Source organism: Trachypithecus francoisi, unplaced genomic scaffold (assembly GCF_009764315.1).
Source record: "Trachypithecus francoisi isolate TF-2019V2 unplaced genomic scaffold, Tfra_2.0 Lachesis_group16, whole genome shotgun sequence".
NCBI classification, from domain to species: Eukaryota; Metazoa; Chordata; class Mammalia; order Primates; family Cercopithecidae; genus Trachypithecus; species Trachypithecus francoisi.
Window position 1 is genome coordinate 94,605,977 of NW_022681461.1, and position 27,094 is coordinate 94,633,070.

Here is a 27,094-nt window from a genome sequence, read left to right on the forward strand (position 1 = left end):
ATGGACACGCCCAGCTCAGTCCATGCTCCGTGTCCTGGCCACTCGGGCTCAGTGTCTCTTGTCACCTGTGTTCAGACAGTGTCAGGCCGCCTTGTGGGAAGGCAGCGTCCCTGGGCCACACACTTGCACGTGGGCCGCTGCTCCCCTGGGTGGACCCTCCTTGCCCGTGGGGACCCTCGTGGGGCCCTGGGCTGGGCCTGGCTCTCCCTGTGCCCCAGAAGTGCCTGCCACCATCTGAATCGGCCTGAGCCCACAAAGCCCAAAAGAACAGGAGGCCACAGTGGTTGCCCAGGAAGCTCAGGGTCAGCAGTGCCTCAGCCCCTGAGCTCCGCTGACCAGACTCCCTCCTGGTGCAGCAGCCACACACCCACACCCTCTCTTCAACCCACAGGAGGCTGGGTCCAGGGAGGAAGCTGGGCTCTAATTACACGTCCTGGAAAGAAATCCCGGTTTAATTTAGACTAAAACAAGAAGCTGTGATTGGAAAGTTCCCCAGGAGAGCTACCTGCCTGAGCAAGGACATGTTTCTCTGATGTCCCCAAGGACCATGAAGCAAAGCACCAGCCTAGAGCCATGCCAGGGGTGGGGACGCCCAGGGCTTTGGGGTTCTGAGGGCCCTGACTTGTCACCCTGCCCATGTCCCTGACCCCCAGGCGGAACCAGCCCCACAGGGCCAGAGGCTGTGACAGGGGCTTCCTGTGGGGCCTGGGAGAGCAGAGGCAGTGACATGGGGACAGGCTGTGACAGGAGCTTCCTGAGGGGCCTGGGAGGGCAGAGGCAGTGACATGGGGACAGGCTGTGACAGGGGCTTCCTGAGGGGCCTGGGAGGGCAGAGGCAGTGACATGGGGACAGGCTGTGACACGGGCTTCCTGAGGGGCCTGGGAGGGCAGAGGCAGTGACGTGGGGCCAGGACTGGCAGCATGGACATGTCTGAGACTGGCTGGGGCATGGAAGGGTAAAGGCACCTGCACTGATGGATGACGGACTCCGGAGGCTCCATGGGGCTTCCCTCGGGTTCTACCTTCTCTGGGTGTCAGAGCCCACCTGCCCCGTTCTCCAGCGCCACTCCCTGGTCCAAGCCCTCACCACTCCCACCTGGATCACTGCTTCCGGCTCCCACTCTCCTTCCCTGCCATCTACACTGCGACCCCAGCACCCATCACGAGTCAATCGGGCCACACCTATACTCAGAGCCCTCCAACACCCGAGCCAAGGCCCCCCCTGCCCCCGCCACCCTCACAGCCTCTCCCCTGCTGGAGCTACTCCCCAGGGGCCACTCAACCCCAGTGGAAGGACACAGCACACCCCAACTCCCTGCAACACTCACTGCCTGCCTCGCTCGGGAGGACGCAGCCTCTGAGAGGGCAGGAACGGCCTGTTTTGTGCAATACTGTGTCCCCAGCAACTGGAACAGGGATGAGGAGGTAGTAGCTGCACTTGACAAGCCCCTTCCTAAGGAATGAGTGAACGGATGACAAGGGGACAAGGAAGGGGTGGATGGGGGGCGGGGCAGGGGGAGTGAGAGGCTGGGGCAGTGCATGGAGGGGCTTCCAGTCCATGCACTCACTCACCGCTCCCTCTCCCTCTGTCTCACTTCTTCGCACCCCACCTCGGCTGTGCTTCTAAATTCAGTGGAAACAGACACAGTGAGAGAACTTCCACACCACCCTTCCTGCACCTGCTGGCCTAGGCAGATGCACAGGCCCGCACTCCCGGAGGTCCTGGACTCTGCTTCCCTCATGGCTCCAGGGCTGTCCCCTTTCTGTCCACATTGTCCACTTGTCCTTCCCTCCTGGACAATGCACGTGGCATGGACGGGCTGTAAACCGCCAACTTCATAAAACTCTGCTGGCCTCCATCTCCCTCCTGCCTCTGCCCCATCGCTCTGCCTCACTTTGCTGCAAAACTCTCTAAAAGACAAGCATTGCCCATAGGTGCCCCCCACAGCCCCTCTCCTCCCATTCCCAGCAAGCCCTGGACCAGCTCCTACCTCAGACCCACGGGGCGCAGTGCCCCACAGCCTTGGGTCCTCTCGTGGCCTCTGAAAAGCAGAGCATGCTCTTCCTTCCTAGAACACCGTCTACAGCCAGGCACACTTGCGCTGCTCCACCAACCTCACCACCAGCTGCCACTTGTAAGTCCAAGTGCCCTGGTCTCCATCAGAGGGCAGCTCTTCCTCCCCACTCACCATTCCCTGGGGATCCTAGGTGGTCTCAAGCTCTGAAGATGACTGGGACACTCATGTCCCTCGAATCACCACCTCCAGCCACACCTCTTCCCAGGCTGCTAGATGGCTCACCCCTCATGCCCTCCAGTCCTTCCTCTGACGACCCTACGCAAAGTGGCACCCGCAGGCCTGCACCCTGCATGCTTTATCCCATTTCATATGTGGGAAAAAAAGCACGGAACTCATCACCATCCACTCATCCGTCCACCCGCTGACTCCTCTCTGGTGCACGCCTACGCCGCTGAGCACCACACCAGGCTGCAAAGAACCCAGGCCTGGGAGGCATCTTGTCCCCAAAACACAGCCCAGTGGGCAGAGGTTCAGCTGTCTTCGTTCACTCCTGAGTCCTCAGCACCTGGCAGAGGCTCCATGAACACTGAATGAATGATGAACGGGTGGAGGGAGGGCCGGCAGCAGGGCAGCCCACCTGGCTGGACAGACACAGGGCCAGAGAGCTGAGCAGAAGGCAGGATGGTGGACGGGGCACGGACAGGAGGGCAGACAGAGGCAGGCAAGAGGTGGCCTTCCCACCTCCTCCCCGTGACCTGAGGTCCTTAAGAGCTGCGTCCTGGCACTCAGCAGGACTCTTGCTGGGGCGAACTGCTGGAGCACCCACGTCAGACACCACCGCGCCCCTGTCCTCACCCCAGGCCCACTCTGTGTGGGGAGCCGGCTCAGCCCCGACCCCACCCATGTAGCACGGTGTTCTTGGAAGCCAGGGAAGGGAAGCCTCACTCCCGGGCCCAGAATCTCTCTTGACAAATGATCCACTCAGACGACCACTGGAGATGGCCAGGCGCCAGGAGCCCTCCTGGAAATGAGGCAGAGTCCTGTGGCAGGGACCCAGCCACTGTGTCCTCACCCCGGCCCAAGCCTGTCAGAGGAGTTCCAGGTGGCCACGCAGGGGCTGACCCAGTCAGCAGCATGGCTGGCAACCGAGGGCCTAGAAGCCCTGGGCACACACAAAGGCAGGAAGCCGCCAGCAGCCCTCACAGGCCTGGAGGTTTCTCAGAAGCACCCTCTGATCCTCACAGTACCCCCAGGCTGGGACCCCAGCCCAGGCCTCACAGCTGCTCCCCAGGGCAGCAGGGGCCCGGCAGCATTAGAGCCAACTATAGCCGCCCACAGCCCAGACGCACACATGCAGGCTCACGGAGGGCGCCCCCAAGTCTTGGGAGAGACGCAAAGCGGAGACAAGGGGGCACAGCGCCCGCCTTCCCTCCCAGGTGAGAACAGAGGCTCAGAGCCTCCCCAGGCAGCAGGACGCATGGACCCAGGGCCTCCTCCACAGCTCCACACCAGCCTCAGGAGCAGAGCAGCCCCAGCCGGCCTCTGAGGGTGCTCAAGGCTTTGCCAAGCAACAGGCCAGGGTGTCTTCCTCTCCCTCCAACCCTCTGAGCGCCAATTAAATAAACTCTAATTAAAAACAACAAACTAATGAGAAATACCGCCCACTACTCACAGGCGCTTGGCTCACAGGGATGAGGTGAGGGCTCCTCCCTGGGCTCCCCATGGACCATCACTCACCCCACAGCGGACCCAGCCCCCTCTACACACAGATGCACACACAGGAGCTCACGTGTCCCCAGGTGCCCCACACGGGAGCAGCAAAGTGGCTCCCCCCGTGACTTGGAGCCAGCATGTGGCCCCGTGAGACACAGATCACCTCCCACCCGGGGTTCCCCGCACAACCCAGGCTGCCTGGAGGGAAGATGTGTGGAGGCGGAGGAACCTGGAAGCCAACCCAGCAACGCCCAGGCCCTGCTGCATGCAGACACAGGAGAGCGGAGACACACCCAGGCACAGGGAAAGAGGAGCAGCAGGAAGAACAGGAGGGAGAGGCAGAGAGACACCAAGACACCAAGAAGGCCAAAGACAGAGAGCGTGGAGAGGAGACAAAGGGCCAGACAGGCAGACTGGGAGGAGGACGGAGGGGGAGGGAGGCAGGCCAAGAGAAACAGAGGAGGGAGCGGGGAAGAGGAGGGGGAGGAGAGGGGAAGGAGGAGCAGCCCTGGACCCAGTCTATGTGGGCTGGGAGATCCAGGGGTCCTGCCCAGGGCTTGCTGCAACTCCTCCTGCCTCCTCTCCTGGCCCTCAAGGGCTGACACACTCAGCACCGTGGACAGCGCCCCATGAGGCCGGGTCCTGCCGCCTCCACCCAGCTCCCCGCTGGCCCGCACCCCCCAACACTGCTTATACCCCAACAATTCATTACTTCAGCAGAGGCTCGCTGTCCCCTCCCAGGTGCCCGCCCCAAGTGAGGCTCCAGGGACACCCTGAAAAAAATAAGACACCATTGTCCTCAGGGACTTGGGTCCACAGGGAGGGAGAGAGGTAAACAGCTAGTGACTCCTGGGCTGCCTCTGGGAGTGCCCACTGGATGGGGGAGCACCCAGTCCTCCGAGGGGCCACACTCTCCACCAGCCAACTCCCACCCCAGCCCCCAACGGGCATTGCTAGTGGAACCACAGACCCCCACGGGCCTTCCATAAATTCTACCCCAGGGCCATGCTGCAGAAAGGCATAGAAGGCACCTCAGTGCTGCTGTGCCCAGCACATCACAGACAGCTCTGGGGGCTGAGCCTTCCGTGCGACCCCCACAAGCCCAGTTCTGTAAACACTGCCCTCACCCAGCAGGGGCCAGCCCCAGGCTTAGGAGCAGGCAGAGCAGGTGGGGGCAGCACCCCAGGATCCAGGCAGGCAATGCAAGGCTCCTTCTGAGGGCCTCACCCAAGAGTCCAGAGGCTGTGTAGCTGACTGCTTCTTCCTCACACACACAGAGCCTTGAAGCCATGAGCCCCAGACTCGAGGACTCCACAGCCACCTCCTTCCTCCTCTGCCACCAGCCCAAACACCCCTCCATATACCCTCCTGTGCACCAGGCATCTTGGGGCAGTCACTGGGTGAGAATGGGGCCCTGGAAGGAGAGCTCTCGACTGCTAGGGGGCCTGCTCCCTCCTCTTCCATCTGGGCTCTGGGCCTCAGAACCATAAGGCTCAGGAAAGAGCAGACAGCGGTCCCTGGCCCAGCACAGAGCCTCTGACACTGAAGTGGTAACAGGCTCTGTGGGGGCAACTCCCCAAGCACTCACTCCCCAGCCGCCACTCTCCACACCAGAGCCACAGCAGCCCAGCCCAGCTTCCACCTGCCCGTCAGAGAAGCAGGAAAGAGGACTCACAGTGCCCACTGCACAGGTTGGGAAACTGACACCCTGGAGGGTGGGGTGCAGAGCACTGGACCTGAGCTCCTATCCAGGCCCCTTAAGTCCACTTTCTAGATGTCCTGGTTATTTTGGGAATCGCAAGCTATTGTCAGGGAAACTGGTTGAGGAGAAACTGCTGAAGCACCTTCCTGGCCCTAGGAACTGTGAAAACACTTAACACACACAGCCTCATCCCAGGCAGCACAAGGGCTCTGAGCGAGGTGGACGCCACAGGTAAGTGTCTCAGGCAGGAACAGAACTCAAAACGCCAAGCGCCTCTCCCAGACCACAGGCTTGCGTGAGGCCGGAAGTCCAGCCCTCCTCCTCCCTAGGAACCCCCTCATCTGGGTAGCAAAGCCACCTCTAGCTGGCACCACGCTGGCTCCGGCCAGCCATGGAAGCTGGTGGCCCCTAGCCCGTGGGCTCTGCAAGCCAGCGCCTTCTGGGGACAGGTCACTGTGATCCTCCCTTCAGTGAGAAATACAGCACTGGCACCTCTGGGAGAAGTACCCCCATCCCACACAGGATGGCAAACAGACTGCCTCACATTCATTCATCTCCAGCAGAGCTGTGGGGGGACCCCAGTGAGGAGACTGCAGCCACCCCAGCCCCACAGCACAAATGAGCTTCAGACAGCAGACAGCACATGCCCGGGCCGCACACACTGGGCCTCCCGGCCTCAGCTTGCCTACCCTGTGAGGACGACCACAAAGTCCATGACGTTCCAGCCGTTCCGCAGGTAAGAGCCCTTGTGGAAGACAAAGCCCAAAGCGATGATTTTGATCCCTGCCTCGAAGCAAAAGATCCCGATGAAATAGGGCTCCGTGTCGTCCTAGGAGAAGGGCAGAACAGCGGTCACCCCTGGCCCCCACCAGGTGCAGCAGCAGGTAGAGACGGTTGGTGAGGACCCCACCCCGCCGTGTGCAGGCCACAGCCATTGTGAGGGTCTGACCCTCCTCACCTTGCCCCCAACACCCTGCAGATTCTCCAAGGCGCCATTCCCATCACTGAGCCTGCTTGCTGTCTGCACGTGTCCCCTAATGGGATGCACCACTGTTTACAGCAGCCACATCCCAGTGATGCCTGCGGGCCCCTCGTGCCTCCCACCCTGGCATCTCAGCTTCTGCTCACATCACAGCGGGGCCCCAACCTCCCTGCTAGCACCATGCAGTGGGCCTTGCTTCAGGGAAGACAGTGATGTAACAGTACTAGTTGTCGGTGCTTATCAGGTAGTTTTTCCTGTATTAACTAGGGTGACCCTTTAATACCCCAAGAGGTCATCCCCATTCTAACATGAGGGAAACAGAGGCACAGAGACGCCCAGGAGCCAGGCAGAGGCCAGAGCAGCCTCTGGGTGGGAGCCTGCACAAGGCTGCCTGGATACAGCTCAGGCTTTCTTGAACTCAGTCCAGCCCCGTTATGCATTCAACATGTACCCGGGTAACCAGAACATGCACGTCTCGGCAGAAAACAGAAACAGAAGCACAACCTCGGCCCTAAGGCTGCTGAGCGATGACCACCACATCTGTGAGGACCCTGGAGGGAGCGAGCCACAGTCCAGGCCTGAGGCTGGGAGCCACCCTGGGCTCAGATCACAGGAAGCCTCCCAGAGGGCGTGGCGCCTACAGGCAAGGCTTCCACAGCTCGATTTTGAGAAAGGGATCCAGGTGGAGGGAACAGAGCAGACAAAGGAATGAAGACAGCTGATCCTAGAAAGATCCTTTTCCTGCACCCCAGGCTGAGCTCCAGCCAACAGTTACTGAGCACGAGAGAGCAGAGCCAGGCCCTTCCAGTGCCGAGCTGGGAGCAGCAAACAGGGTGGAGACAGGGTTGTGTGGAGCTTGGGGAGACCCCAAAGACTTCTCGTGAGCACATGGGTGGGGCTGGCAGGGAAAGGCCCCGTGCAAGGCAAGCCCGGGGAGCTGGGCTGAGGGAGCTGCACGTGCAGGGTTGGTATGGGGGTGTCGGACACCTGCACTCCGGGGCTGCTGCTGTAGGATGCAGGTGAAAGGGGTGGGGAGAGGAGGTCAGTGTCAAGGGCCTCCCCTGAGGGTTCGCCTTCAGGACTGTGGAGGTCACAGGAGGAAGCAGCTGCTGGGCTGCCAGGAGAGGTGAGTGCCACCAGTTCCACAGCCTGTGCCTTCCTTCCCAGGAAGCCAGGCTCTCCAGGGCTCTCCCGCATCTGACTCCCACCTTACTCAGCCTGGGCTCCTCCTGTCCTGTGGTGGAGCTGGCCCAAAGCTTGGCTGGCAGTGCCTGGTGGAAGTGACCAGCACCCAAGGGTCCATGATGACCCGTGCTGACTCGCCCATGCTCTTCCTGGCCTCGAGGCTTCTGGCCTGGTTTATTTAGGAGGGACCCCTTTTCCCAAGGGGTGCGGTTGCTGACTATCTGCCCAGGGGAACAGTGGGGCCCCAGCAGACAGAGATCTTCACAGGAAACTTCCTGGTGGAAAACAGAACAGGCCGATGCCTAGGAAGGACCGGTCAGCCCCCTCGGCTGGGAAGGAGGCCCCAGCCCAAGCCCTCTCCTCACAGCTCTGCCCTGCCCAGCCCATGGTTGATGGCTGGCTTAGGTGGGAGGGATGGGTGTGCAGACAGCTTGGTGTTGCACTGCAAGCTGGGGCCTGGCTCCAGGTAGCTCCAGAGTTGATGTGGGGGTGGGAAACAGCCCCGAGAGGCAGGGAACCCAGGAGGCCTCGCCCAGAGCCAGGGTGGCAAACAACTGAGGGGCTACCCCTGCCCCACCCAGCCTCAACCTGCTCCGTGGGCAGCAGCACAGCCTCCCCTCTATCCCAAGGGATGCCTTTGGGACTAGGCTGGGCCTGCACATGGGACTAGGGCTGGTCAAGAGTTCCCCAGACCTCTAGGCTGGCCCAGGGCAGGCACGTTCTACAGTTTTCCCAACAGGTTAGCTCGCCAGCCCTAGAAGGGTCCTCCCCAACCCATGACCACAAGGCAAACCCTCCCACACCTACAAGGCAGGAACTTGCAAGGCCGGACACCCACTGCCTGGCCTGGTCCCTAGGTCTGTGTCCCTCTGACCCTGGCCCTGCCCTGCTTCCTGTGGCTTGGCATTCAAGGCTCTCTGGCTATTTCCTCTCGTGCTCACCCTCTTCTCCAGCCTCTAGAAAGCAAGGGGCCCCACCAGGCTCCTGCCCAAGTCCCCCAGAAGGACCATGACTCACGCCTGCCTCATGGCACAGCTGGGCTGTCCACACTCCTCCCCCAACACTCTGCCCTAACCCAGACCACTGGGTGTTCCAGACGGTGCTCCAAGAAGACCTCCTCACTTCGGCCACCCACCACTCACCTTCTCCTGGTGCCTCACCTCCAGGGCAGGCTCCCTGTCTCCCCTTCTGCACTCCTGGGCCTGCGGTGGCCCAGGTTCAAAGGGGGCTCAGTTTCAGGGCTAAAGTCTGAATAGCCTTTGTCTCAGGATGCTAGTGGGGGGGGGGGGGAGCCAGGTTCAACGGAAGAGGGAGCAGCTCCTGACACCCCAGAGAGGACGTCTCCTGGACGTCTATGGCCCCGCAACCCCTGGGTCTACACTTGCTCTGCCTTCTACCCTCCTGGAGGCTCCAGTCTTTAGGTGCACTTGGAACCCAGACAAAGAGCCAGGCATCAGGGAAGAGCAGGGACTGGGGGACGTGCTCTGACCTCAAAAACAGTGCTCACCTCCAAAATGCTGCCCTTCCTCTGACCCAGCCCCTCCAGAGACCCCACAGGGCTGGCCTTCCACCCCACCTCCTGTTGAGCCACAGAGACCTTGCCCTGGCACCCCGACTCACACAGACTTTACGCTCCAATGGGGGCTACCACAGGGGCCTCTTGGCTGGAATCTAGGGACGGGTAAAAATGATTCAGAATGTTTGAGAAGGAATGCTATCCACAGGACAGTGAGGCCCCCTGGAGAAGGGGTTCCAAGCAGGCTCGCACAAGACAACTCGGAGGAAGAGGCTCAGGGTTCCCACATCCAGGCCAAAGGCCATCTCAGCCCAGCAGGGCACACGTGGTGCTCAGAGCTGACCTTCCCGAAGACATGAATGCCCCTTCCCCATCCCAAGTTTAGAACATGGGTTCCTGGATCAAAGTCTAGCGCCGAAAACCAGGACAGCCATTGAGGTGCAGGGGTAGCTCGTGGCACAGGGCAGACTGGCCCAGGGCTAACGTGGCCACGCCCAGGGCTAAGCCGGTGACCCCAGCTGCCCTGACCCTCGAGGAAGGTGTTATCCGCCAGGCCTACCTTTTCCTTGAGCGGAGAGGGGCACTGCCCAGACGACCCTGCCCGAAGAAACTGTGCTCAGGCACAGACCCTAAAGGAGAGTGGAGTCGCGGCTTCCCCACCACCCTGCCCTCAGGCCCAGCCCGGCACTCACCAGCCGCTCGGACATGGGCGTTTTGTCCCCATCAGGGAGGTGCTGTTCCAGAGCCAGCACGATGCAGTTGGCGATGATGGTGGCCAGGATCATGTACTCGAACGGAGTGCGTGGGTTAAGGACTGGCCGGGAGGCGCAGCAGGGAGAGAGACATGCGGCCGAGGCCAGCAGCGCCCAGTGCAGCAGCCACCACCAGGCCGTCTCCGGAGGGGCTGGGACAACTAGGTCCGGAGCACCCCTCCTGGCAGACGCGGCCTGGTCTCCCTCACTCCCTGCCCCCATCCCTAGGGGCGGACGCGAGGCGGGGCCTCAGCAGTCTGGGCCGCCAGCCCCTCGGCACACCCGGGCGGCCGTCAGCACCGCGGACAGCGCCTTCGGCCCGGCTCCGCCCGACTCCAGCGCCCGGAGGGGAGGGGGCCGAGCGCCCCCAGGCGAGGCTGGAGGGAGACCCCGCGCAGGCGCACGCTGCTCCCTCCAGACACGCAGCCACATGTACCTACACGGGCACGTGAACATGCATGTAGCCCGCACCGCGAGCGCACGCACGCGCAGCGCCGGGCTCCGGCTCAGCCCGCACACGCAGGCACCTGCAGGCAGGCGCGCGCACGGCCGCGTCCCCACGGCGCTCGCACCTGCACGGACGCGGCTTCGCCCTCGGTGCCCTCCAGGCTGGCCGCGCGCTGTGCACCGACCAGGCTCCCCAGGACCCGGCGTGCGGAGGGACGAGTCCGGGGCAGAGGGGCTCCGCCCCGCGCCCGCCGCACTCACGGAAACGCTCCCGCACCCGCCGCTCCGAGGGGCCCCGGGGCGCTCCGCCCCCTCCTCGCCAGTCTCCGGGCGCCTCCTCAGGTCGCGCCCTCCCGGCCACCGGGAAGATGGCCCCGGCCCCGGCCCCCGCCCGGCCCCGCCCGGCCCCGCCCGGAAGGATATGGCCACTCGGTGATGCGCTTCGCGTATTTGCGGACGACGTTGTCTTCGCTGAAGACGAAGAGCGAGCGGTTGACGGTGAAGCAGTTCTGCTTGACCGGGATGGGGTTGTACAGCGCCATGGTCCGCGCGCGCTGCGCGATCGATTGCTTGTAGAGGACCCGCTGGCCGGGCTGCAGCCCCCCGGGGCCCGGGCCCCCAGCCCCGCCGGCCCCGCCGCCCCGGGCCCGCTCCCCGCCGCCGGGGCCCCCATAGCGGCCGCCCAGCTCGTCCCCGAAGCGGACCATGGCTCCCGGGCCCCGCGTGCATCCCCGGCCCAGCGGCCCCGGCAGGGAGGGCGCGGGGCGCGCCAGGCGCTCAGAGCGGAGCAGCCGCGGAGCCGCCGGGACCGCAGCGGACCTCGCCCGGCCCCGCCGCTGCCGCCGCCTCACCAGACTCCGCGGCCCCGCGCCACGCCCTATAAGGGGCCGATCACGTGGCGGGGCCCGGCCAATCCGCGCCGGCCCCGCCCACCCAGTCGCGCCGGCCCCGCCCCGCGGCCGCCCCCGCCCCGCCCCGGCCCCTCCTGCTGGGCCTCCCACGCCCCGAGCCTCCCACCCCGGGGCTGGGCCGGGCCCAGGAGCGGACGAATCTGCGGGTCCTCGACGGCCGCTCGGCGCCAGCTCGGGCCGTCCCCGGAGCGCGCTCTGCCGGCCCCACCGCCCCGGTCGCCCTCGGGCTCCTCAAACTCGGCCCAGACGGACCCCTCGCTCCGCCCGGAGGCGCCACCGGCCGCGAGGCTGCAGCCCAGAGCTGGGCGCCGCGCCTGGGCCGGCCCGCCCCGTCCCCGCCGGATCCCCGGCCCTCCCAGCCCTCTGGGTGCGCTCGGCTCGCGGCCTTGGTGCCACGAGGACGCCCCTGTCGGGGGCCCCCAGCCCGGGTGCGGGACCTGCTGTTTCCACACACGGGGCTGGCTCTGGGATCTCAGCTCAGAGAAGCCTCTGACCGCCTTGCAGGCCACACCCCGTTAGGGAACCTGTCACGGTCACCGCCATCCCCCAGGCCTCCTTGAGCGTCCACCGCGGGCCTGTCCTGGCTCCCAGCTCCGCCCTCACGGAGCTGACAGTTTTGTACAAAGCACAGCAACCATTTACACGGCACTCACTTCATGCAGGCCCGTGGGTCCTCACAACCTCCGAAAAGGCTGCCCCGGGGTCGGGGAGACCTTCGGGAACGAGGGACCCTCTCGGACCTGAAGCTCGCAAGGCGCTGAGTGCAGAGTGAGGCCGGGTGCGGGCTGCGCCTTCTGAGAGCCAGGCAGTGCGCACAGTTCCGAGCAGAGGCGCGGGGGTCTCTGAAGGGTCCCTCGGGCTGCCGTGTGGAGTGTGGACTGCAGCAGACTGGGGTGCTGTATCACTTAGGATGCATTCAGAGGCAAACAACCCGCTTCCCAGCTAGCAGCAGCTTGCACGATGCCATTGTGATCTCACTGAATACGAAGCCACCGTCTCTCCTCCCTCCAAAATCCCCACCTACACTTTCTGCCCTCTTGCCTGTTGCCTCATGGCCCAGGGTGGCTGTCATAGCACAGGGCATCACACCGTTACACCACCATCTCAAACGGGAAGGAAGTGGCAGGTGTACAAAGGAAGGCCACTTTGTGAATCAGGTTACGATTTTCTTTCCTAACAAAGGAAAAGCTTCTCAGAGGCTCCTCCTGCAAGTGTCTCTTTAACCCGGTTAGGCCGCCCTGGGCCATGTGGCCGGCCCTGACTTTAAGAGGGTGGGAAAGTGAACATATGTCAAAGTGGACCAGGACAGCCAGCACCCACTAGGCGGGCACATAGTTGCCCCAAACAAAATCAGGGTTCGCTTAGCTGGGAAGCAGGTGCTAAGGCTGTCGGGGAGGCTGCCAACTGGCCTGTCACAGAAAAAAAATCAGAGCCAGGGAGGGGTTTTGACGGCAGTGCAGAGAGAGATGATGTGGTTTGAACAAGGGGGCCATGAGCAGTGCCTCTTTCTCCTGGAGAGGGTGCATCCAGCGTGAAATGTGGAGGAGAGATAGAAACCCAGGCTCTTCATTTTTGGTCCAAGTGTCTGTGTGGATAGGGATGCCTTTTGCCGAGATGGGGAAGACGTGGGGAAGAGCTTGTTAGTCACAGGGTGGAAATTAAGAATTGCCTATTGGGTACAGAAGTGGAGATGCTATGCAGGGGGTGGAGTATCTCAAGGGATGCCCAGACGAGGGGCCACTGCTGCAGCCCTGCGCCTGGAGGCTGGGCTCGCCACATCCTCTCTGCCCTTCCCTCCATGCTGCGTGACGCTGAAACTGGCCTTCGAAGGCCACATCAGCCTGTTCCTTGACCTCTGGTTTCTGGTTATGCTAGGCCAACAGGAGCACCAAAGGCCCTCGAGGGAAGGAAAGAGCAAGGCCAAGGTGTCTACTGCTCCCCTGACTTCCTCCTGCCAGGTCACCGAGGGTTAGCTATGCGCCTCAATTGAAGCTCCGACCTTGTCAGGCACCCACCACTCTCCTTTCTCTCTCTCTGGTTCCAGATCCTGCCTCCTCCCCCTGTTCCTGCCAGCGGGGGGTGGCATCACTCAGGGTTGGTGAGTCTTGGCCCCTGGGACTTCCCTGCGCCTTGCACAGATCACGCAGATTGTAGACAGTCCCTTACGAGTGTCATCCTGCCTGATGCATCACCACGAGGAAGTGACCGAAGTCAGAGACAGAGGATGCTGGTACTCCCCGAGAGTGAAATCGGTGGGGAGGAGCAACCAGGGCTGTGGGGCCAGGGCTGTGGGGGATCGGGGAAGGGCCCTGTCCCAGAGTCGAGGGAGGAGCGCGTGTGGTCCATACAGATGAGGACGGACATTCAGCTGTCAGAGTGGAAAGAGAGAGGTGCTCATCACCCGGACAGCAGTTTCCACAGAGGAGCAGCCTGAGTGGGTGGATTGAAGAGAATGAGTTGTGAGGCAGCCCCTACAGCAGGCATAGACAGCTCGTTCAGTGAGGAAGTGCCCACAGCAGGTGTAGACAGCTTGTTCAGTAAGGCAGTGCCTACAGCAGGTGTAGACAGCTTGTTCAGTGAGGAAGTGCCCACAGCAGGTGTAGACAGCTTGTTCAGTGAGGAAGTGCCCACAGCAGGTGTAGACAGCTTGTTCAGTAAGGCAGTGCCTACAGCAGGTGTAGACAGTTTGGTCAGTGAGGACGTGCTTACAGCAGGTGTAGGCAGCTTGTTCAGTGAGGACGTGCCTACAGCAGGTGTAGACAGCTTGTTCAGTAAGGCAGTGCCTACAGCAGGTGTAGACAACTTGTTCAGTGAGGAAGTGCCTACAGCAGGTGTAGACAGCTTGTTCAGTGAGGAAGTGCCCACAGCAGGTGTAGACAGCTTGTTCAGTGAGGAAGTGCCCACAGCAGGTGTAGACAGCTTGTTCAGTAAGGCAGTGCCTACAGCAGGTGTAGACAGTTTGGTCAGTGAGGACGTGCTTACAGCAGGTGTAGGCAGCTTGTTCAGTGAGGACGTGCCTACAGCAGGTGTAGACAGCTTGTTCAGTAAGGCAGTGCCTACAGCAGGTGTAGACAACTTGTTCAGTGAGGAAGTGCCTACAGCAGGTGTAGACAGCTTGTTCAGTGAGGAAGTGCCCACAGCAGGTGTAGACAGCTTGTTCAGTAAGGCAGTGCCTACAGCAGGTGTAGACAGACAGCTTGTCCAGGGGGAAATGCCTACAGCAGGTGTAGACAGACAGCTCGTCCATCGAGGAAGTGCCTACAGCAGGTGTAGACAGACAGCTTGTCCATCGAGGAAGTGCCTACAGCAGGTGTAGACAGCTTGTCCAGTGAGACAGGGAACAACAGAGATGCAGCATTAAGGAGGTTTTTTTGGTTTTGTTTTTTAAGGTAGGGGATATTACTGGACTTTGTATGCTGATGGCAGTGACTCAACAGAAAGAAAAATTGCTGATGCAAGAAAAAGAGTGTCTTGCCTTGTCCAGGCAAGAGGGCACCAGACTTGGGACAGCTCACTCAAGGTAGAGAAAGAAAAACAGGTCGCACAATTGCAGGCACAGGTGGGCTGGAGGATTCATTTGGGAGAGGATGAGGGCTTTATTGTGATTATTCTACTTTCTCGGTGAAATAAGAAACAAAACAGGCAACTGAGAGTGAGAAGGGGGCATTTGCAGGTTGGCAGAGGGAGGAAAGGGTTTGAAATGCTCCTCCAGGGCTGTAGGGAAGAGAATCCACAAGAGAAATGTGTAGAGTTGACAAGAGTCTGGAGCTGGGGGTGACTAGGTCCAGGACAGGCTGTGTGGTGGGCACTGCTGCACGATGTCTAAGCCAACGGCAAGCCGAGCTTGTCACCCCTCAAGGATCCCATCTTTCTCCGGACCCTCCAGCACACTTGCTCACAGTCCCTCCCCCATCCCTGTCCAACCTCACTGTCCTCCTGCTGCCCCCTGTCCCCTGCCCCGTCCCTCACTCTCTCACCCTCTGCCTTTCTCACCTGGCAGAATTCTCATCTGGAACCTCCAGAGACACCCACCCAGGCTCCCGCCACTGGGGAAGGTCACAAACTGGACAGACTGGTGTCACTCTGGTTCCCTAGAAACTCCCCCGGGGTCCCAGAATTGGTCACATCCTTTGCGGTGGGAGGTGGTGGTTGTAGCCATGCCCCTTTTGCCCTCCACACTAGGCCCCTGTACCCCACCCTCCCACCACAGCACCTGCAAGCCCAACACCTCTTCAGTTGCTCCTGCAATGTCCCCTGTAGGTCTCAACCCTGTCACTGTGCGCTGGGTCCACTTATGGGGAAGCGGGGAGGAGAATTAGGAGGATTTTTTTTTCTTTTTATATAATTAACATTTAATTCTACAAATAATAATGGGCACTAGGGCTCTGTGGAAGACACAGAGGACCCCAGCATCCAAGCACGGTGCAGCCCCTCCCGGACCTCCGCGTCTCAGAGGCCACCACTGTCCGGAATTTTGTGTTCACCATTCCCTTTCTCTCTGTACATCTATGTGCAATTTATTGTGCAGTTGTGCATGCTTTTGAAATTCCTTTCTTTTTTTTTTAAACAGAGTCTCGATCTGTCGCCCAGGCTGGAGTGTAGTGGTGCCATCTCAGCTCACTATACCCTCTGCCTCCTGGGTGTAAGCAATTCTCATGCCTCAGTCTCTGAGTAGCTGGGACTACAGAGGTGCGCCACCACAACTGGCTAATTTTTTGTATTTTCGTAGGAGACAGGGTTTTACCATGTTGTCCAGGCTGGTCTCGAACTCCTGAGCTTAGGCAATCCACCCGCCTGGACTTCCCAAAGTGCTGGGATTACAGGTGTGAGCCACTGCGCCCAGCCCCATGCTTTTGAAATTCACGCAAGAGAGCTGAGCTGTTGTCCTCTGGTGCTGCGGCGTACCCATGTTGTTGCATGTAGCTATGAATTAATTGTTTTCACCACATATATTAGTCTATCGTGTGACAATTTTTTTTTTTTTTTTTTTTTTTTTTTTTTTGAGGCGGAGTCTCGCTCTGTCGCCCGGACTGGAGTGCAGTGGCCAGATCTCAGCTCACTGCAAGCTCCGCCTCCCGGTTTACGCCATTCTCCTGCCTCAGCCTCCCGAGTAGCTGGGACTACAGACGCCCGCCACCTCGCCCGGCTAGTTTTTTTTTTTTGTATTTTTAGTAGAGACGGGGTTTCACCATGTTAGCCAGGATGGTCTCGATCTCCTGACCTTGTGATCCGCCCGTCTCGGCCTCCCAAAGTGCTGGGATTACAGGCTTGAGCCACCGCGCCCGGCCGACAATTTATTGATCCATTCTACTTTGATGGAGATTTGTGCTGCTGTCTATTTCCTGCTATTTCAATTCTCCAATGGACATTTAATGTCGTTCTCCTGGTGCTTGGACACGAGCCTGCAGATCTAACCCAAGGAGAGAAATTGCTGGGCCGTGGGACGTGCCTCTTGACCTCACTGGATGCTGCTAAATTAGGGCCCGAACTGTGGTGATGACCGTCCCGCAGCATCTCACAGACCCTGGCCTGCTTCACGTTCTCTCCAACACCCCCATGCTATCGGCCTTCGCCCTCTCCAACAGCCCCGTGTTATTGGCCTTCGCCCTCTCCAACACCCTCGTGCTATCGGCCTTCACATTTTTGCCAGTCTGGTAGGTATTTCAGGCCTCTCACTGTTTTAATCTGCATTTTCCTGCTCGCTAATGGAGTGGGGCATTTTCTCACATTCATTGCCCAATCACATCTTCCCCTTTGCCAAAATGCCTGTTCAAATCTTCCACCCACTTTTCAACTGGATTCTGTCTCTCCTTCTGATTGATTTGTCGAAGTCCTCACATGTTCTGGGCACAAATCCTCCATCAGATGTGTGTAGTTGCAGTATCTTCTCTCACTCTGTGATTTGTCTTTTGCTTATTTTGTGATTCTTTTGATATGTAGAAGTTCCTCATTATACTGTAACCGAAATATATCCAGCTTTTCCCTATGTTTTGTGCTTTCTGAATCCTAGGAAATTCTTCCTTTGTTCATTGTTGTGAGAGATTCTTTGGGAGATTTGAGAATAGATTCTCCTATGTTCTCTTCTAAAATTTGTGCAGTTTTGCTTTTTCTATTTTAAACCACTTGCAAATGATTTTTCTGTATGATGTGAGGCAGGCGCCATCTTCATCATCTTAATATAATTAAATTGTCATGACACCATTCATAGAAGGGTCCCAGCTCCGCTCTGTTCAGACGAACTCTTCATCTGCTCTGGGCCAATACTCCCTGCATTGATTACAAAAGTCTTATTAAAAGGTTAATGCCGGCCGGGCGCGGTGGCTCAAGCCTGTAATCCCAGCACTTTGGGAGGCCGAGACAGGCGGATCACGAGGTCAGGAGATCGAGACCATCCTGGCTAACACGGTGAAACCCCGTCTCTACTAAAAATACAAAAAACTAGCCGGGCGAGGTGGCGGCACCTGTAGTCCCAGCTACTCGGGAGGCTGAGGCAGGAGAATGGCGTGAACCCGGGAGGCGGAGCTTGCAGTGAGCTGAGATCTGGCCACTGCACTCCAGCCTGGGTGACAGAGCGAGACTCCGTCTCAAAAGAAAAAAAGAAAGGTTAATGCCTCTACCTGGGTTGTTCTTTGAATTTTTTTTTTTTTCAGACAAGACCTCACTCTGTCGCCCAGACTGGAGTGCAATGGCGCAATCTCAGCTCACTGCAGCCTCCACCTCCCGGGCTCAAGCAAACCTCCTACCTCAGCCTCCCGAGTAGCTGGGACCACAGATGTGCACCACCATGCCCAGCTAATTTTTGTATTTTTTATAGAGCCAGGGTTTGGCTATGTTGGCCAGGCTGGTCTGGAACTCCTGAGCTCAGGTGATCCGCCCACCTCAGCCTCCCAAAGTGCTGGGATTATAGGTGTGAGCCACTGCGCCTGGCTAAATTTTTGCTATTCTTGACCCTTTATTTGCCCTTATAATTTTTAGTATCGACTTGTCAGGTTATATACACGCACACAGTGGACTTTTTGACAGGAATTGTATAAAATCAATAGATAAATTTGGGGGAAATATACATTTTTGGTATTGAGGCTTTCAATCCATATGCAATATATATGTATTATCAGGGTCGTTGTTAGTTTATCTCATAAACTTTCATAATATTCTCCATCAAGGTCCTGAACATTTATATTCTATTTATTTCTAAGTGTTTCATATGTTTCACACCACTATGAAGGATTCCATTTTTAAAGTTGCATTTTCTGTCACTCGTTTAGAAACCCAGTTATTTTGGGCCGGGCGCGGTGGCTCATGCCTGTAATCCCAGCACTTTGGGAGGCCAAGGCAGGCGGATCACCTGAGGTCGGGAGTTTGAGACTAGCCTGACCAATGTGGAGAAACCCTCTCTCTACTAAAAATACAAATTAGCCAGGCGTGGTGGTGTGCGCCTGTCATCCCAGCTACTCAGGAGGCTGAGGCAGGAGAATTGCTTAAACCTGGGAGGCAAAGGTTGCAGTGAGCTGAGATCGTGCCACTGCACAGCAGCCTGGGCAACAAGAGCGAAACTCTGTCTCAAAAAAAAGAAAGCGAGCGAGTGAGAGAGAGAGAGAAAGAATCCTAGTTATTTTGTATAGTGATTTTATGTAGAGCAACATTTCTAAATTTCCTGATTGAGTCTAAAAACTTATTGTTAGATTTCTCTGTGTTTTCTATATAGATATACCAAAACAATACTTCTTTTTTCTTTTTCAATTATTATAGCTTTTATTTCTTTTTTATCTTCCTTGATAGCTGAGACTTACTATGCAAGTGAGTATAACGATGTACAGAAATGTGATAGTGGGAACCCGTCCTGTTCCTCATCTTAAATAAAATACATTCAACCTTTCGTACTTACATATGATGTTTATTATATTCTTTTGTTTATTTTTATTTTTATTTTTTGAGACAGAGTCTCACTCTGTTGCCCAGGCTGTAGTGCAGTGGCGTGATCTCGGCTCACTGCAACCTCAATCTCCAGGGTTCAAGAAATTCTCCTGCCTCAGCCTCTCAAGTAACTGGGATTATAGGCGTATGCCACCGTGCCTGGCTATTTTTTTTTTTTTTTTTTTTTTTTTTTGTATTTTTAGTAGAGATGGGTTTTCACCATGTTGGCCAGGCTGGTCTTGAACTCCTGACCTCAAGCAATCCACCTGCCTCGGCCTTCCAAAGAGCTGAGATTATAGGCAGGAGCCACCACGCTTGGCCTGTTAGGTGGTTTTTTTCTTTTTAGACGGAATCTCGATCTGTTCCCCAGGCTGAAGTGCAGTGGCACTATCTCAGCTCACTGCAACCCCCACCACCTCCCAGGTTCAAGAGATTCTCCTGCCTCAGCCTCCTGAGTAGCTGGGATTATAGGTGCCTGCCACCACACCCGGCTAATTTTTGTATTTTTAGTAGAGATGGCGTTTTGCCATGTTCGTCAGATGGGCCTTGAACTACTGATCTCAGGGTGATCCGCCCACCTTGGCCTCCCAAAGTGCTGGGATTACAGGTGTGAGCCACTGCGCCAGGCCTGTTCTTTTTCAAAAAAAAGATACCCTTCATCAGGTCACAAAGTTCCCCTCTAGTCTTAATTTCTAGGAGTTTTTCTCATGAATAGGTGATGAATTCTGTCAAATGCTTTTTCTGCATTGAAATGACCTAATTTTTCTCCTTCAATGTGTTAAGGGAATGGCTTACATTAACTTATTTCCTGAAGTTAAGCCAACCTATAATTCCTGAGGTAAATCAAACATAATCATGATTCACTATCATCTTTGCATACAATTCAGCTCTGGTTTACCAATAACTGGTCTAGACTTTTTGCCGCTGTGCACTGCACCGTTCTCATCAGGTTTTGATATCCAGGTTACACTAGTCTTGTAAATGAGTTAGAGAGCATTCTACAGGGAATTTATGTTTTGAAAGTTCAGTGGAACTCACTGACTGGGCCTGATGTTTTGTTTGTGATTTTAATTACTGATTCTATTTCTTTAAGACTTTATAGGCCGGGCGCGGTGGCTCAAGCCTGTAATCCCAGCACTTTGGGAGGCCGAGGCGGGCGGATCACAAGGTCAGGAGATCGAGACCATCCTGGCTAACACGGTGAAACCCCGTCTCTACTAAAAAGTACAAAAAACTAGCCGGGCGAGGTGGCGGGCGCCTGTAGTCCCAGCTACTCAGGAGGCTGAGGCAGGAGAATGGCGTGAACCCGGGAGGCGGAGCTTGCAGTGAGCCGAGATCCGGCCACTGCACTTCAGCCTGGGTGACAGAGCAAGACTCCGTCTCAAAAAAAAAAAAAAAAAAAAAAAAAAAAAAAAAAAAAAGACTTTATAAGACTATTCAGGTTCTCTATTTCCTCTTGAGTCAGCGTTAGTTTAGTTATATTTTTCTGGAAATGTATTGGCCTAAAAGGGTTCACATTATCTTTTAAATCTACGTTATATCTATGGCTGTGTCCACTTTATTTATTTATTTATTTATTTATTTATTTTATTTATTTTTTTTTTTTGAGACATGGCCTTGCTCTGTCACCCAGACTGGAGTGCAGTGGTGCAGTCACAGCTCACTGCAACCTCAACCTCCCAGGCTCAAGCCAGCCTCCCACCTCAGCCTCCTGAGTAGCTGGGATCACAGGTGCATGCCACCATGTCCGGCTAGTTTTTAAATTTTTGCCAGAGACAGGGTCTTGCTATGTTGCCCAGGCTGGTCTCCACCTCCTGGGCTCAAGTGATCCTCCTACCACCTCAGCCTCCCAAAGTGCTGGGGTTACAGGTGTCAGCCACTGCACCTGGCCTACTTTTATTTATGCTCCCCCTTCCCCACCTGCCCAGAGGCTGGCCATTCTGATTAGTGTCGCCAAAACACCAGTTTTGGTTTGATTGTCTCCAGTGCATGTTAGTTTCTGTCTAATCAGTGCTTCTCTTTATACCTCTTTGTTTCAGGTTGATTTTGCTTCTTCAGGTGGATGATGAGCTAATTAACTTTCAGCCTTTCTTTTAAAAAAATACACATAGGACATGATTGTTATTTTAAACAGTTGCAGTTTCCTTGGAAGTATGCCTCATAGGCCTCCAACTATAGGAATGTCATGACCAATGGCCTCAGCTCTTGTGCTCAGAATCTATCTCTGCATTTCTGCTGAGGCCACACTTTTTCGGCTCAAGAACTCCCGGGCAGCTTTCCTGAACATTCCTTAGGTTGTTCAGTGATCCAGGTCTAGGGAAAGAAAGTCAACCTTCTTTCCCTCTCTTCCTCTCTGGACATTAGAGCTACTCACATTCTGAAGCTCTTCCAGGTTTCTTAGCTACCTCCATGCTTCATCTCTAATAATAACAACAATATCTGATCTTCAAAATCTAATAAAATCTTCTCTCTTTTTTTGAGAGGGCTTCATTCCCATCACCTAGGCTGCAGTACAGGGGCGTGATCTCGGCTCACTACAAACTCCACCTCCTGGGCTCAAGCAACCTTCTCACTCCAGCCTTCCAAGTAGGTGGGACTACAGGCACACACCACATTCTAGGCCTAGGACTACAGGCACATACCACCACGCCAAGCCTAGGACTACAGGCACACACCACGCCAGGCCTGGGACTACAGGCACACACCACATTCTAGGCCCAGGACTACAGGCACATACCACGCCAGGCCTGGGACTACAGGCACACACCACACACCAGGCCTGGGACTACAGGCACACACCACATACAGGCCTGGGACTACAGGCACACACCACATACAGGCCTGGGACTACAGGACTATAGGCACACACCACCACACCAGGCTAATTTTTTTTTTTGTAGAGATAGTGTTTCACCACGTTGCCCAGGCTGGCCTCAAACTCCTGAGCTCAAGTGATCTGCCTGCCTTGGCCTCCCAAAGTGCTGGGATTACAAGCATGAGCCACCACACCCAGCCTTCATCATCTAATAAAATGTAACCGAATCCTTATACCTTTATCCCATCTGCATCTCAGAAGACCGGGACTAACATAAGTGGCATAGGAGAGGATCTGGGACTGTCCTGCCCACCACCCAAAGGGTGCAGAGGCTGCTGTCCTGGTTGGCTGGGAGGTCAGGTGGTCCCTGACACACGGTGGGAGCTTTCTCCACTGGGAAAATATCTCGGTGGAGTGCAGTGCTGTGGCTGGTGGGATGACGGGATGATGCAAGCACCTGAAAAACTGGGGTGGGGGAGCAACCAAGCCAAGAGAGACAGGACAGCAGGCTGGTTCCCCATATCGACATCCTGAGAGCTATTACCAAGCTCGGTGTGAGACTGGAGTGCCTCTACCACAGAGCTAAACAGGCACTTAACCAGAGTGAAGGGCCACCGGTGGGTCAGCTCTGCAAAGGTAGAAAGTCAGGGTCCCCTGGTGAAAACCTGGGTCCCTCCAGTCCTCTGGAACCTCTGGAAGCGCACAGGTCCTCCTGCCCCATGAAGGTGCGCACATCTACTGTGCTGGAGACGTTGCGGAATCACCTTTCTCACCAGGAAGTAAGTGCTTGCCTCAGGAGCTGTCCCACCTGCCTGCCAGGCTAGTTGCGAGAGCTAAATGCCAGCACAGACCAACGGGAAGGGGCAGGGTGCTAAGCCTGCAGAGGGAGAAAAGGGCTGCACAGCTGGGTAATTGCAAGAACTGGTTGATGGCCCCAGCGGGGCAGAAGAGAAGTCCCGGGATGGGAGGGTGAGGGGCTTGACCAAGGGTCTGGAAACATTTGCTGCAGTGGGGCACTTTCTCAGGACCCAGGAGGTGGGGAAAACTTGGAATGGCTCTTGAAAACCTTGACAAAAGTGGTAGCCAGCTTGCAGTGAAGCAGAAACCCTCAAGTTCTCTGCCAGCTGGTAGAGGAAGGAATGGGGTGGAGGGAGGTGGGTGTGCAGGAAGCCCCGTGGAAAGCACCAGCATCAGCGGGAAGTCGAGGCTTCCCCCTCTGCAGCCTCTGCTGATGGTGGGAGAGGCAGCTACAGATCCGGGCTCCCTAATCCCCGTGGGGAGGATGAGGCCGGCGGCCACCGAGGGGCTTAGGGGCTGTAACGGGGCGGTTAACACCGCATGGTGCCCTCAGGGGTGAAACCAACAAAGGGGACGCTTCACATGTAAGAGTTGAACAGAGGGCAGGGGCTGAGGGGCTGCCCCAGCAGGAAGTCACACTCCCATGCTGTTTCTGGACATGAGCCAGTTTTCAGAATTAGAATCCACTGACGGAAGAGAAGCTGGGAGCCTGGAGGGAGCTGTGACGTCCGGCAAGTTAATACCTGGCCATTCCCGGGGGCTCTGGCTGCTTCCCGGGGGGCCTGGAGTGAGCATGCGGCACCTTCGCTCTAAGTGCCTTGCAATTTAAAGAGACAACTGCATATTACAATAATTACAAATCCTGCTGGTGACCCACAGTGTGGCAAGATGTAATTTGTGACAATAACAACATAAAGGGGATGGTACCACGGGGGAGCAAGGGTTTTGTAGATGACTGAAACTAAGCTGGAATTTCAAAACATTGAGAGGATTCATTGAAACCATGTTGAAACAAAACCTTGAACACGAATGTGCGTCTGTCCCTCCAGGCCTGGCCTGGACAGCTCTGGCCCTCATCAGAGAAGCCTCCTTGGCTGAGCGTTCCTGTCACAGGCTCTGCCTCCCTTCTTGGTGTCCATGCTGCAGAGTCCTAATGAGGGAAAGAAGTCAGACCAGCGGGACCAGGGGAAAGCACAAGAGAGAGCAGAGAAGCTGTGAGCCTGCCTTTCTTCATGGTCCAGGACACACGGCCCTCCCGTGCAGACAAATCACAATCTTCCCGCGCCCAGCTATCCCCAGACCCTCGGCTGATAGAAAAATGCGTTAGCTCCCTGCAACCTGGGTGTTATCGCACTGCACATGGCCCTCTCCAGCACAAGCCCCATCCTATAAAATCCTCCGCACGCCTTCATCTCTTGCCGCCAGCGCCTCTCTTGGTAATTTGCCCATTGCTTTCTTGCAACATATTTTCCTACTTTCTCTCATAAATCTGCCTTTCTTTACCTACAACAGTCTTGGTAAATTCTTTTTACAGCCCATGCCACCAACCCCAGTTAGTTGGTACCTGCAACACACGGCACTTTTAGTTAATTATTCATGGGACATTCTGTGAGGGTGAGAGTCCAGCCTGCCCTAGCATGATGCTGGTGGCAGGGCATGAGAACTCTTTGCTATGTGCCACAGGTCACTGACTCCTCTCACCCCTCAAGTCCAGCCCGCTGCCCTGTCCTGCCTCTTCCAGGTCCCGAATCACCCTTCCCTCACTGCTGCCCACATTGGCCTAGCCTGCCATTCCAGCAGGCAGTCACAGCACCACGCAGCCCTCGCCTCTCCCCGGCCCCTTCTCCACGTCCAGAGTCTTTCTAAGGCACAGTTCTGACCACGTCCCTCTCCCTTTCACTCCAAGTCCCAGCTCCATGACAGACTTGTGGGGTCTACGGCAGGTCCACCTCCTCTCCCACCCCTCTGCCAGGCCTCGTGGCTGGCTGGCTGGATGCTGCTGAACGCTGCACTCCCTCAGAGGTTCCTGCTTCCCTCACAGGCCAGACTCCAGGGCATCCTCGTCAGCGCCATGGGTCCACCAATGGCCTCTCAGCCCCAGCACCACTGACACGTGTGGTCCAGGAACTCTGTGGGGGACGGCTGTCCTGTGCACTGTAGGATGTTTTAGCAACATCCCTGCCTGATACCACTAAGTGCCATAACACTCCTTTGGCTCTGACAACCCAAACTGTCCAGACCTTGCAAATGTCCCCTGGGTGCAAAATCGTCTCCAGCTGGGAACCACTGCTCTGTCCAGGGAGTTTCCAGATCCATAGCTCAGACCAGAGTCTTCTCCTGAGATCCAGACCTGAGGATTCATTTGTTTCTGGACATTTTCCCCTGGAGAAATGGGAGTGTAAGGAAATAGAAAAAGTCATAACAAAGCTAATCTGAGAGAACAGACAAAGTAAATGCTGAGTACAGCACAGAAAAAAATAAAGAGGGACTTGTCCAACCATATAAAAATGTATGATAAACTGACAATAATTAAACCATATGGTATATATAGACCCCTTAAAACAAATTATAGGCCAGGCACAGTGGCTCACGCCTATAATCCCAGCACTTTGGGAGGCCAAGGCGGGCAGGTCACCTGAGGTCAGGAGTTCAAGACCAGCCTGACCAACATGGAGAAACCCCGTGTATACTAAAAATACAAAATTAGCTGAGCGTGGTGGCACATGCCTGTAATCCAAGCTACTTGGGAGGTTGGGGTAGGAGAATCACTTGAACCCAGGAGGCAGAGGTTGCAGTGAGCCGAGATTGTGCCATTGCACTCCAGCCTGGGCAACAAGAGTGAAACTTCATCTCAAAAAATCATGAGGTCAGGAAATTGAGACCATCCTGGCCAACATGGTGAAACCCCTTCTCCACTAAAAATGCAAAAATTAACTGGGCATGGTGGTGCATGCCTGTAATCCCAGCTACTTGGGAGGCTGAGGCAGGAGAATCACTTGAACCAGGGAATTGGAGGTTGCGGTGAGATGAGATGGTGCCACTGCATTCCAGCCTGGCGACAGAGAAAGACTCCGTCTAAAAACAAACAAACAAACAAACAAACAATCAAAAAATACCACTAGCTAGGTTGATGCAAATACAAAGTAAAATTACTAGAAGAACAAAAAGAGCTAAGAATTTTGTAATCCTAAAGTAGAGGAAGCCCAAGTGAGACACCAACACTGGAAGCCTCAATGCAGTGGCACAGCAGAATCACCTGGGAGCTTTGTAAAAGTGAAAGCCTGTTAACAGTGCATAGCCAGGGCTAAGAACCACCACCTTAAAGGAAAATACTGGTAAATTAGATTATAGAAGAATTTGAAATTCTTGTAAGACAGGAGCAAAAAAAGCACTCAAAGACCAAAAACAAAAACAAAAACAAAACCATCATAAGCAAAGTAAATAAACACTTTGGAATATTAGCAATCCATAAGACTAAGAGTGGATTTTCTTAACATTCACAGAGCTGCTTAAGATCAACAATAAAAAGACTGATGATTCAACCAAAAATAGGCAAAGAAGATGACAAATTGCCTCACTGGGAAAGACATACGCAATCATGAAAGAACTTGCAATTACAAAACAACAGGACATTTTAGGCAGGCAAAGACTTAGAAGTTTTATGGTGCCCAGTGAGATCATCTGTGAGAATGAAGCAGCAATACAAGGTTTGGGCTCTGGAGCCAGATTGCCAGGTCGTCAAATCATGGCTTTGCCATTGACTAGCTATATGACCTGGGGCATGATCCTTGATGTCTGTTTCCACATCTGTTAAGGAGAGGGTAGTCCCCAACATATAGGGTTATTATGAGAAGTAAAGGAGTTCATATTTGTAAAGCACTTAGAACAGTGCCTGGAAACCGTTAAATAGTAAAAGCTTGGCCAGGCATGGGGCCTCACGCCTATAATCCCAGCACTTTGGGAGGCCGAGGCAGGCAGATCATGAGGTCAGGAGTTAGAGACCAGCCTGGCTAGCATAGTGAAACCCTGTCTCTACTAAAAATACAAAAAATTAGCCAGGCGTGGTGGTGCACACCTGTAATCCCAGCTACTCAGGAGACTGAGGCAGGAGAATCTCTTGAACCTAGGAGGCAGAGGTTGCAGTGAGGTGAGCCGAGATCACGCCATTGCACTCTAGCCTGGGCAACAGTGTGAGACTCCATCTCAAAAAAACCCAAAAACCAAAAACAAACAAACAAAAACAGTAAAAGCTTAATAAGTGTTAGGTATTGTTCTCTCTCTCTCTCTCTCTCTCTATCTATATATATATTTTTTTTTTTTTTTTTTTTTTGAGACGGAGTC

The 27,094-nt window shown here is 55.9% G+C and overlaps 1 protein-coding gene across 14 annotated transcripts in view; it reads right to left on the reverse strand.

Annotated features, from left to right (window-relative positions):
* The window catches only part of CACNA1B (calcium voltage-gated channel subunit alpha1 B), a 252,505-nt gene extending 241,399 nt beyond the window's left edge, over positions 1–11,106 (reverse strand). For 11 of the 14 annotated variants that reach the window (XM_033238326.1, XM_033238337.1, XM_033238335.1 and 8 more), the window contains exons 1-2: positions 9,809–9,976; positions 6,123–6,262 (exon numbers count right to left, since the gene is read on the reverse strand). In XM_033238326.1, coding sequence (XP_033094217.1) covers positions 6,123–6,262; positions 9,809–9,901 — 233 coding nt within the window. In that variant the 5' untranslated portion in view covers positions 9,902–9,976. Of the gene's footprint in view, positions 1–6,122; positions 6,263–9,808; positions 9,977–10,738 lie in introns of those variants that run through there. The other 3 variants (XM_033238339.1, XM_033238342.1, XM_033238338.1) reach the window with 3 other exon arrangements.
* Between the last annotated feature and the right edge of the window lie 15,988 nt (positions 11,107–27,094).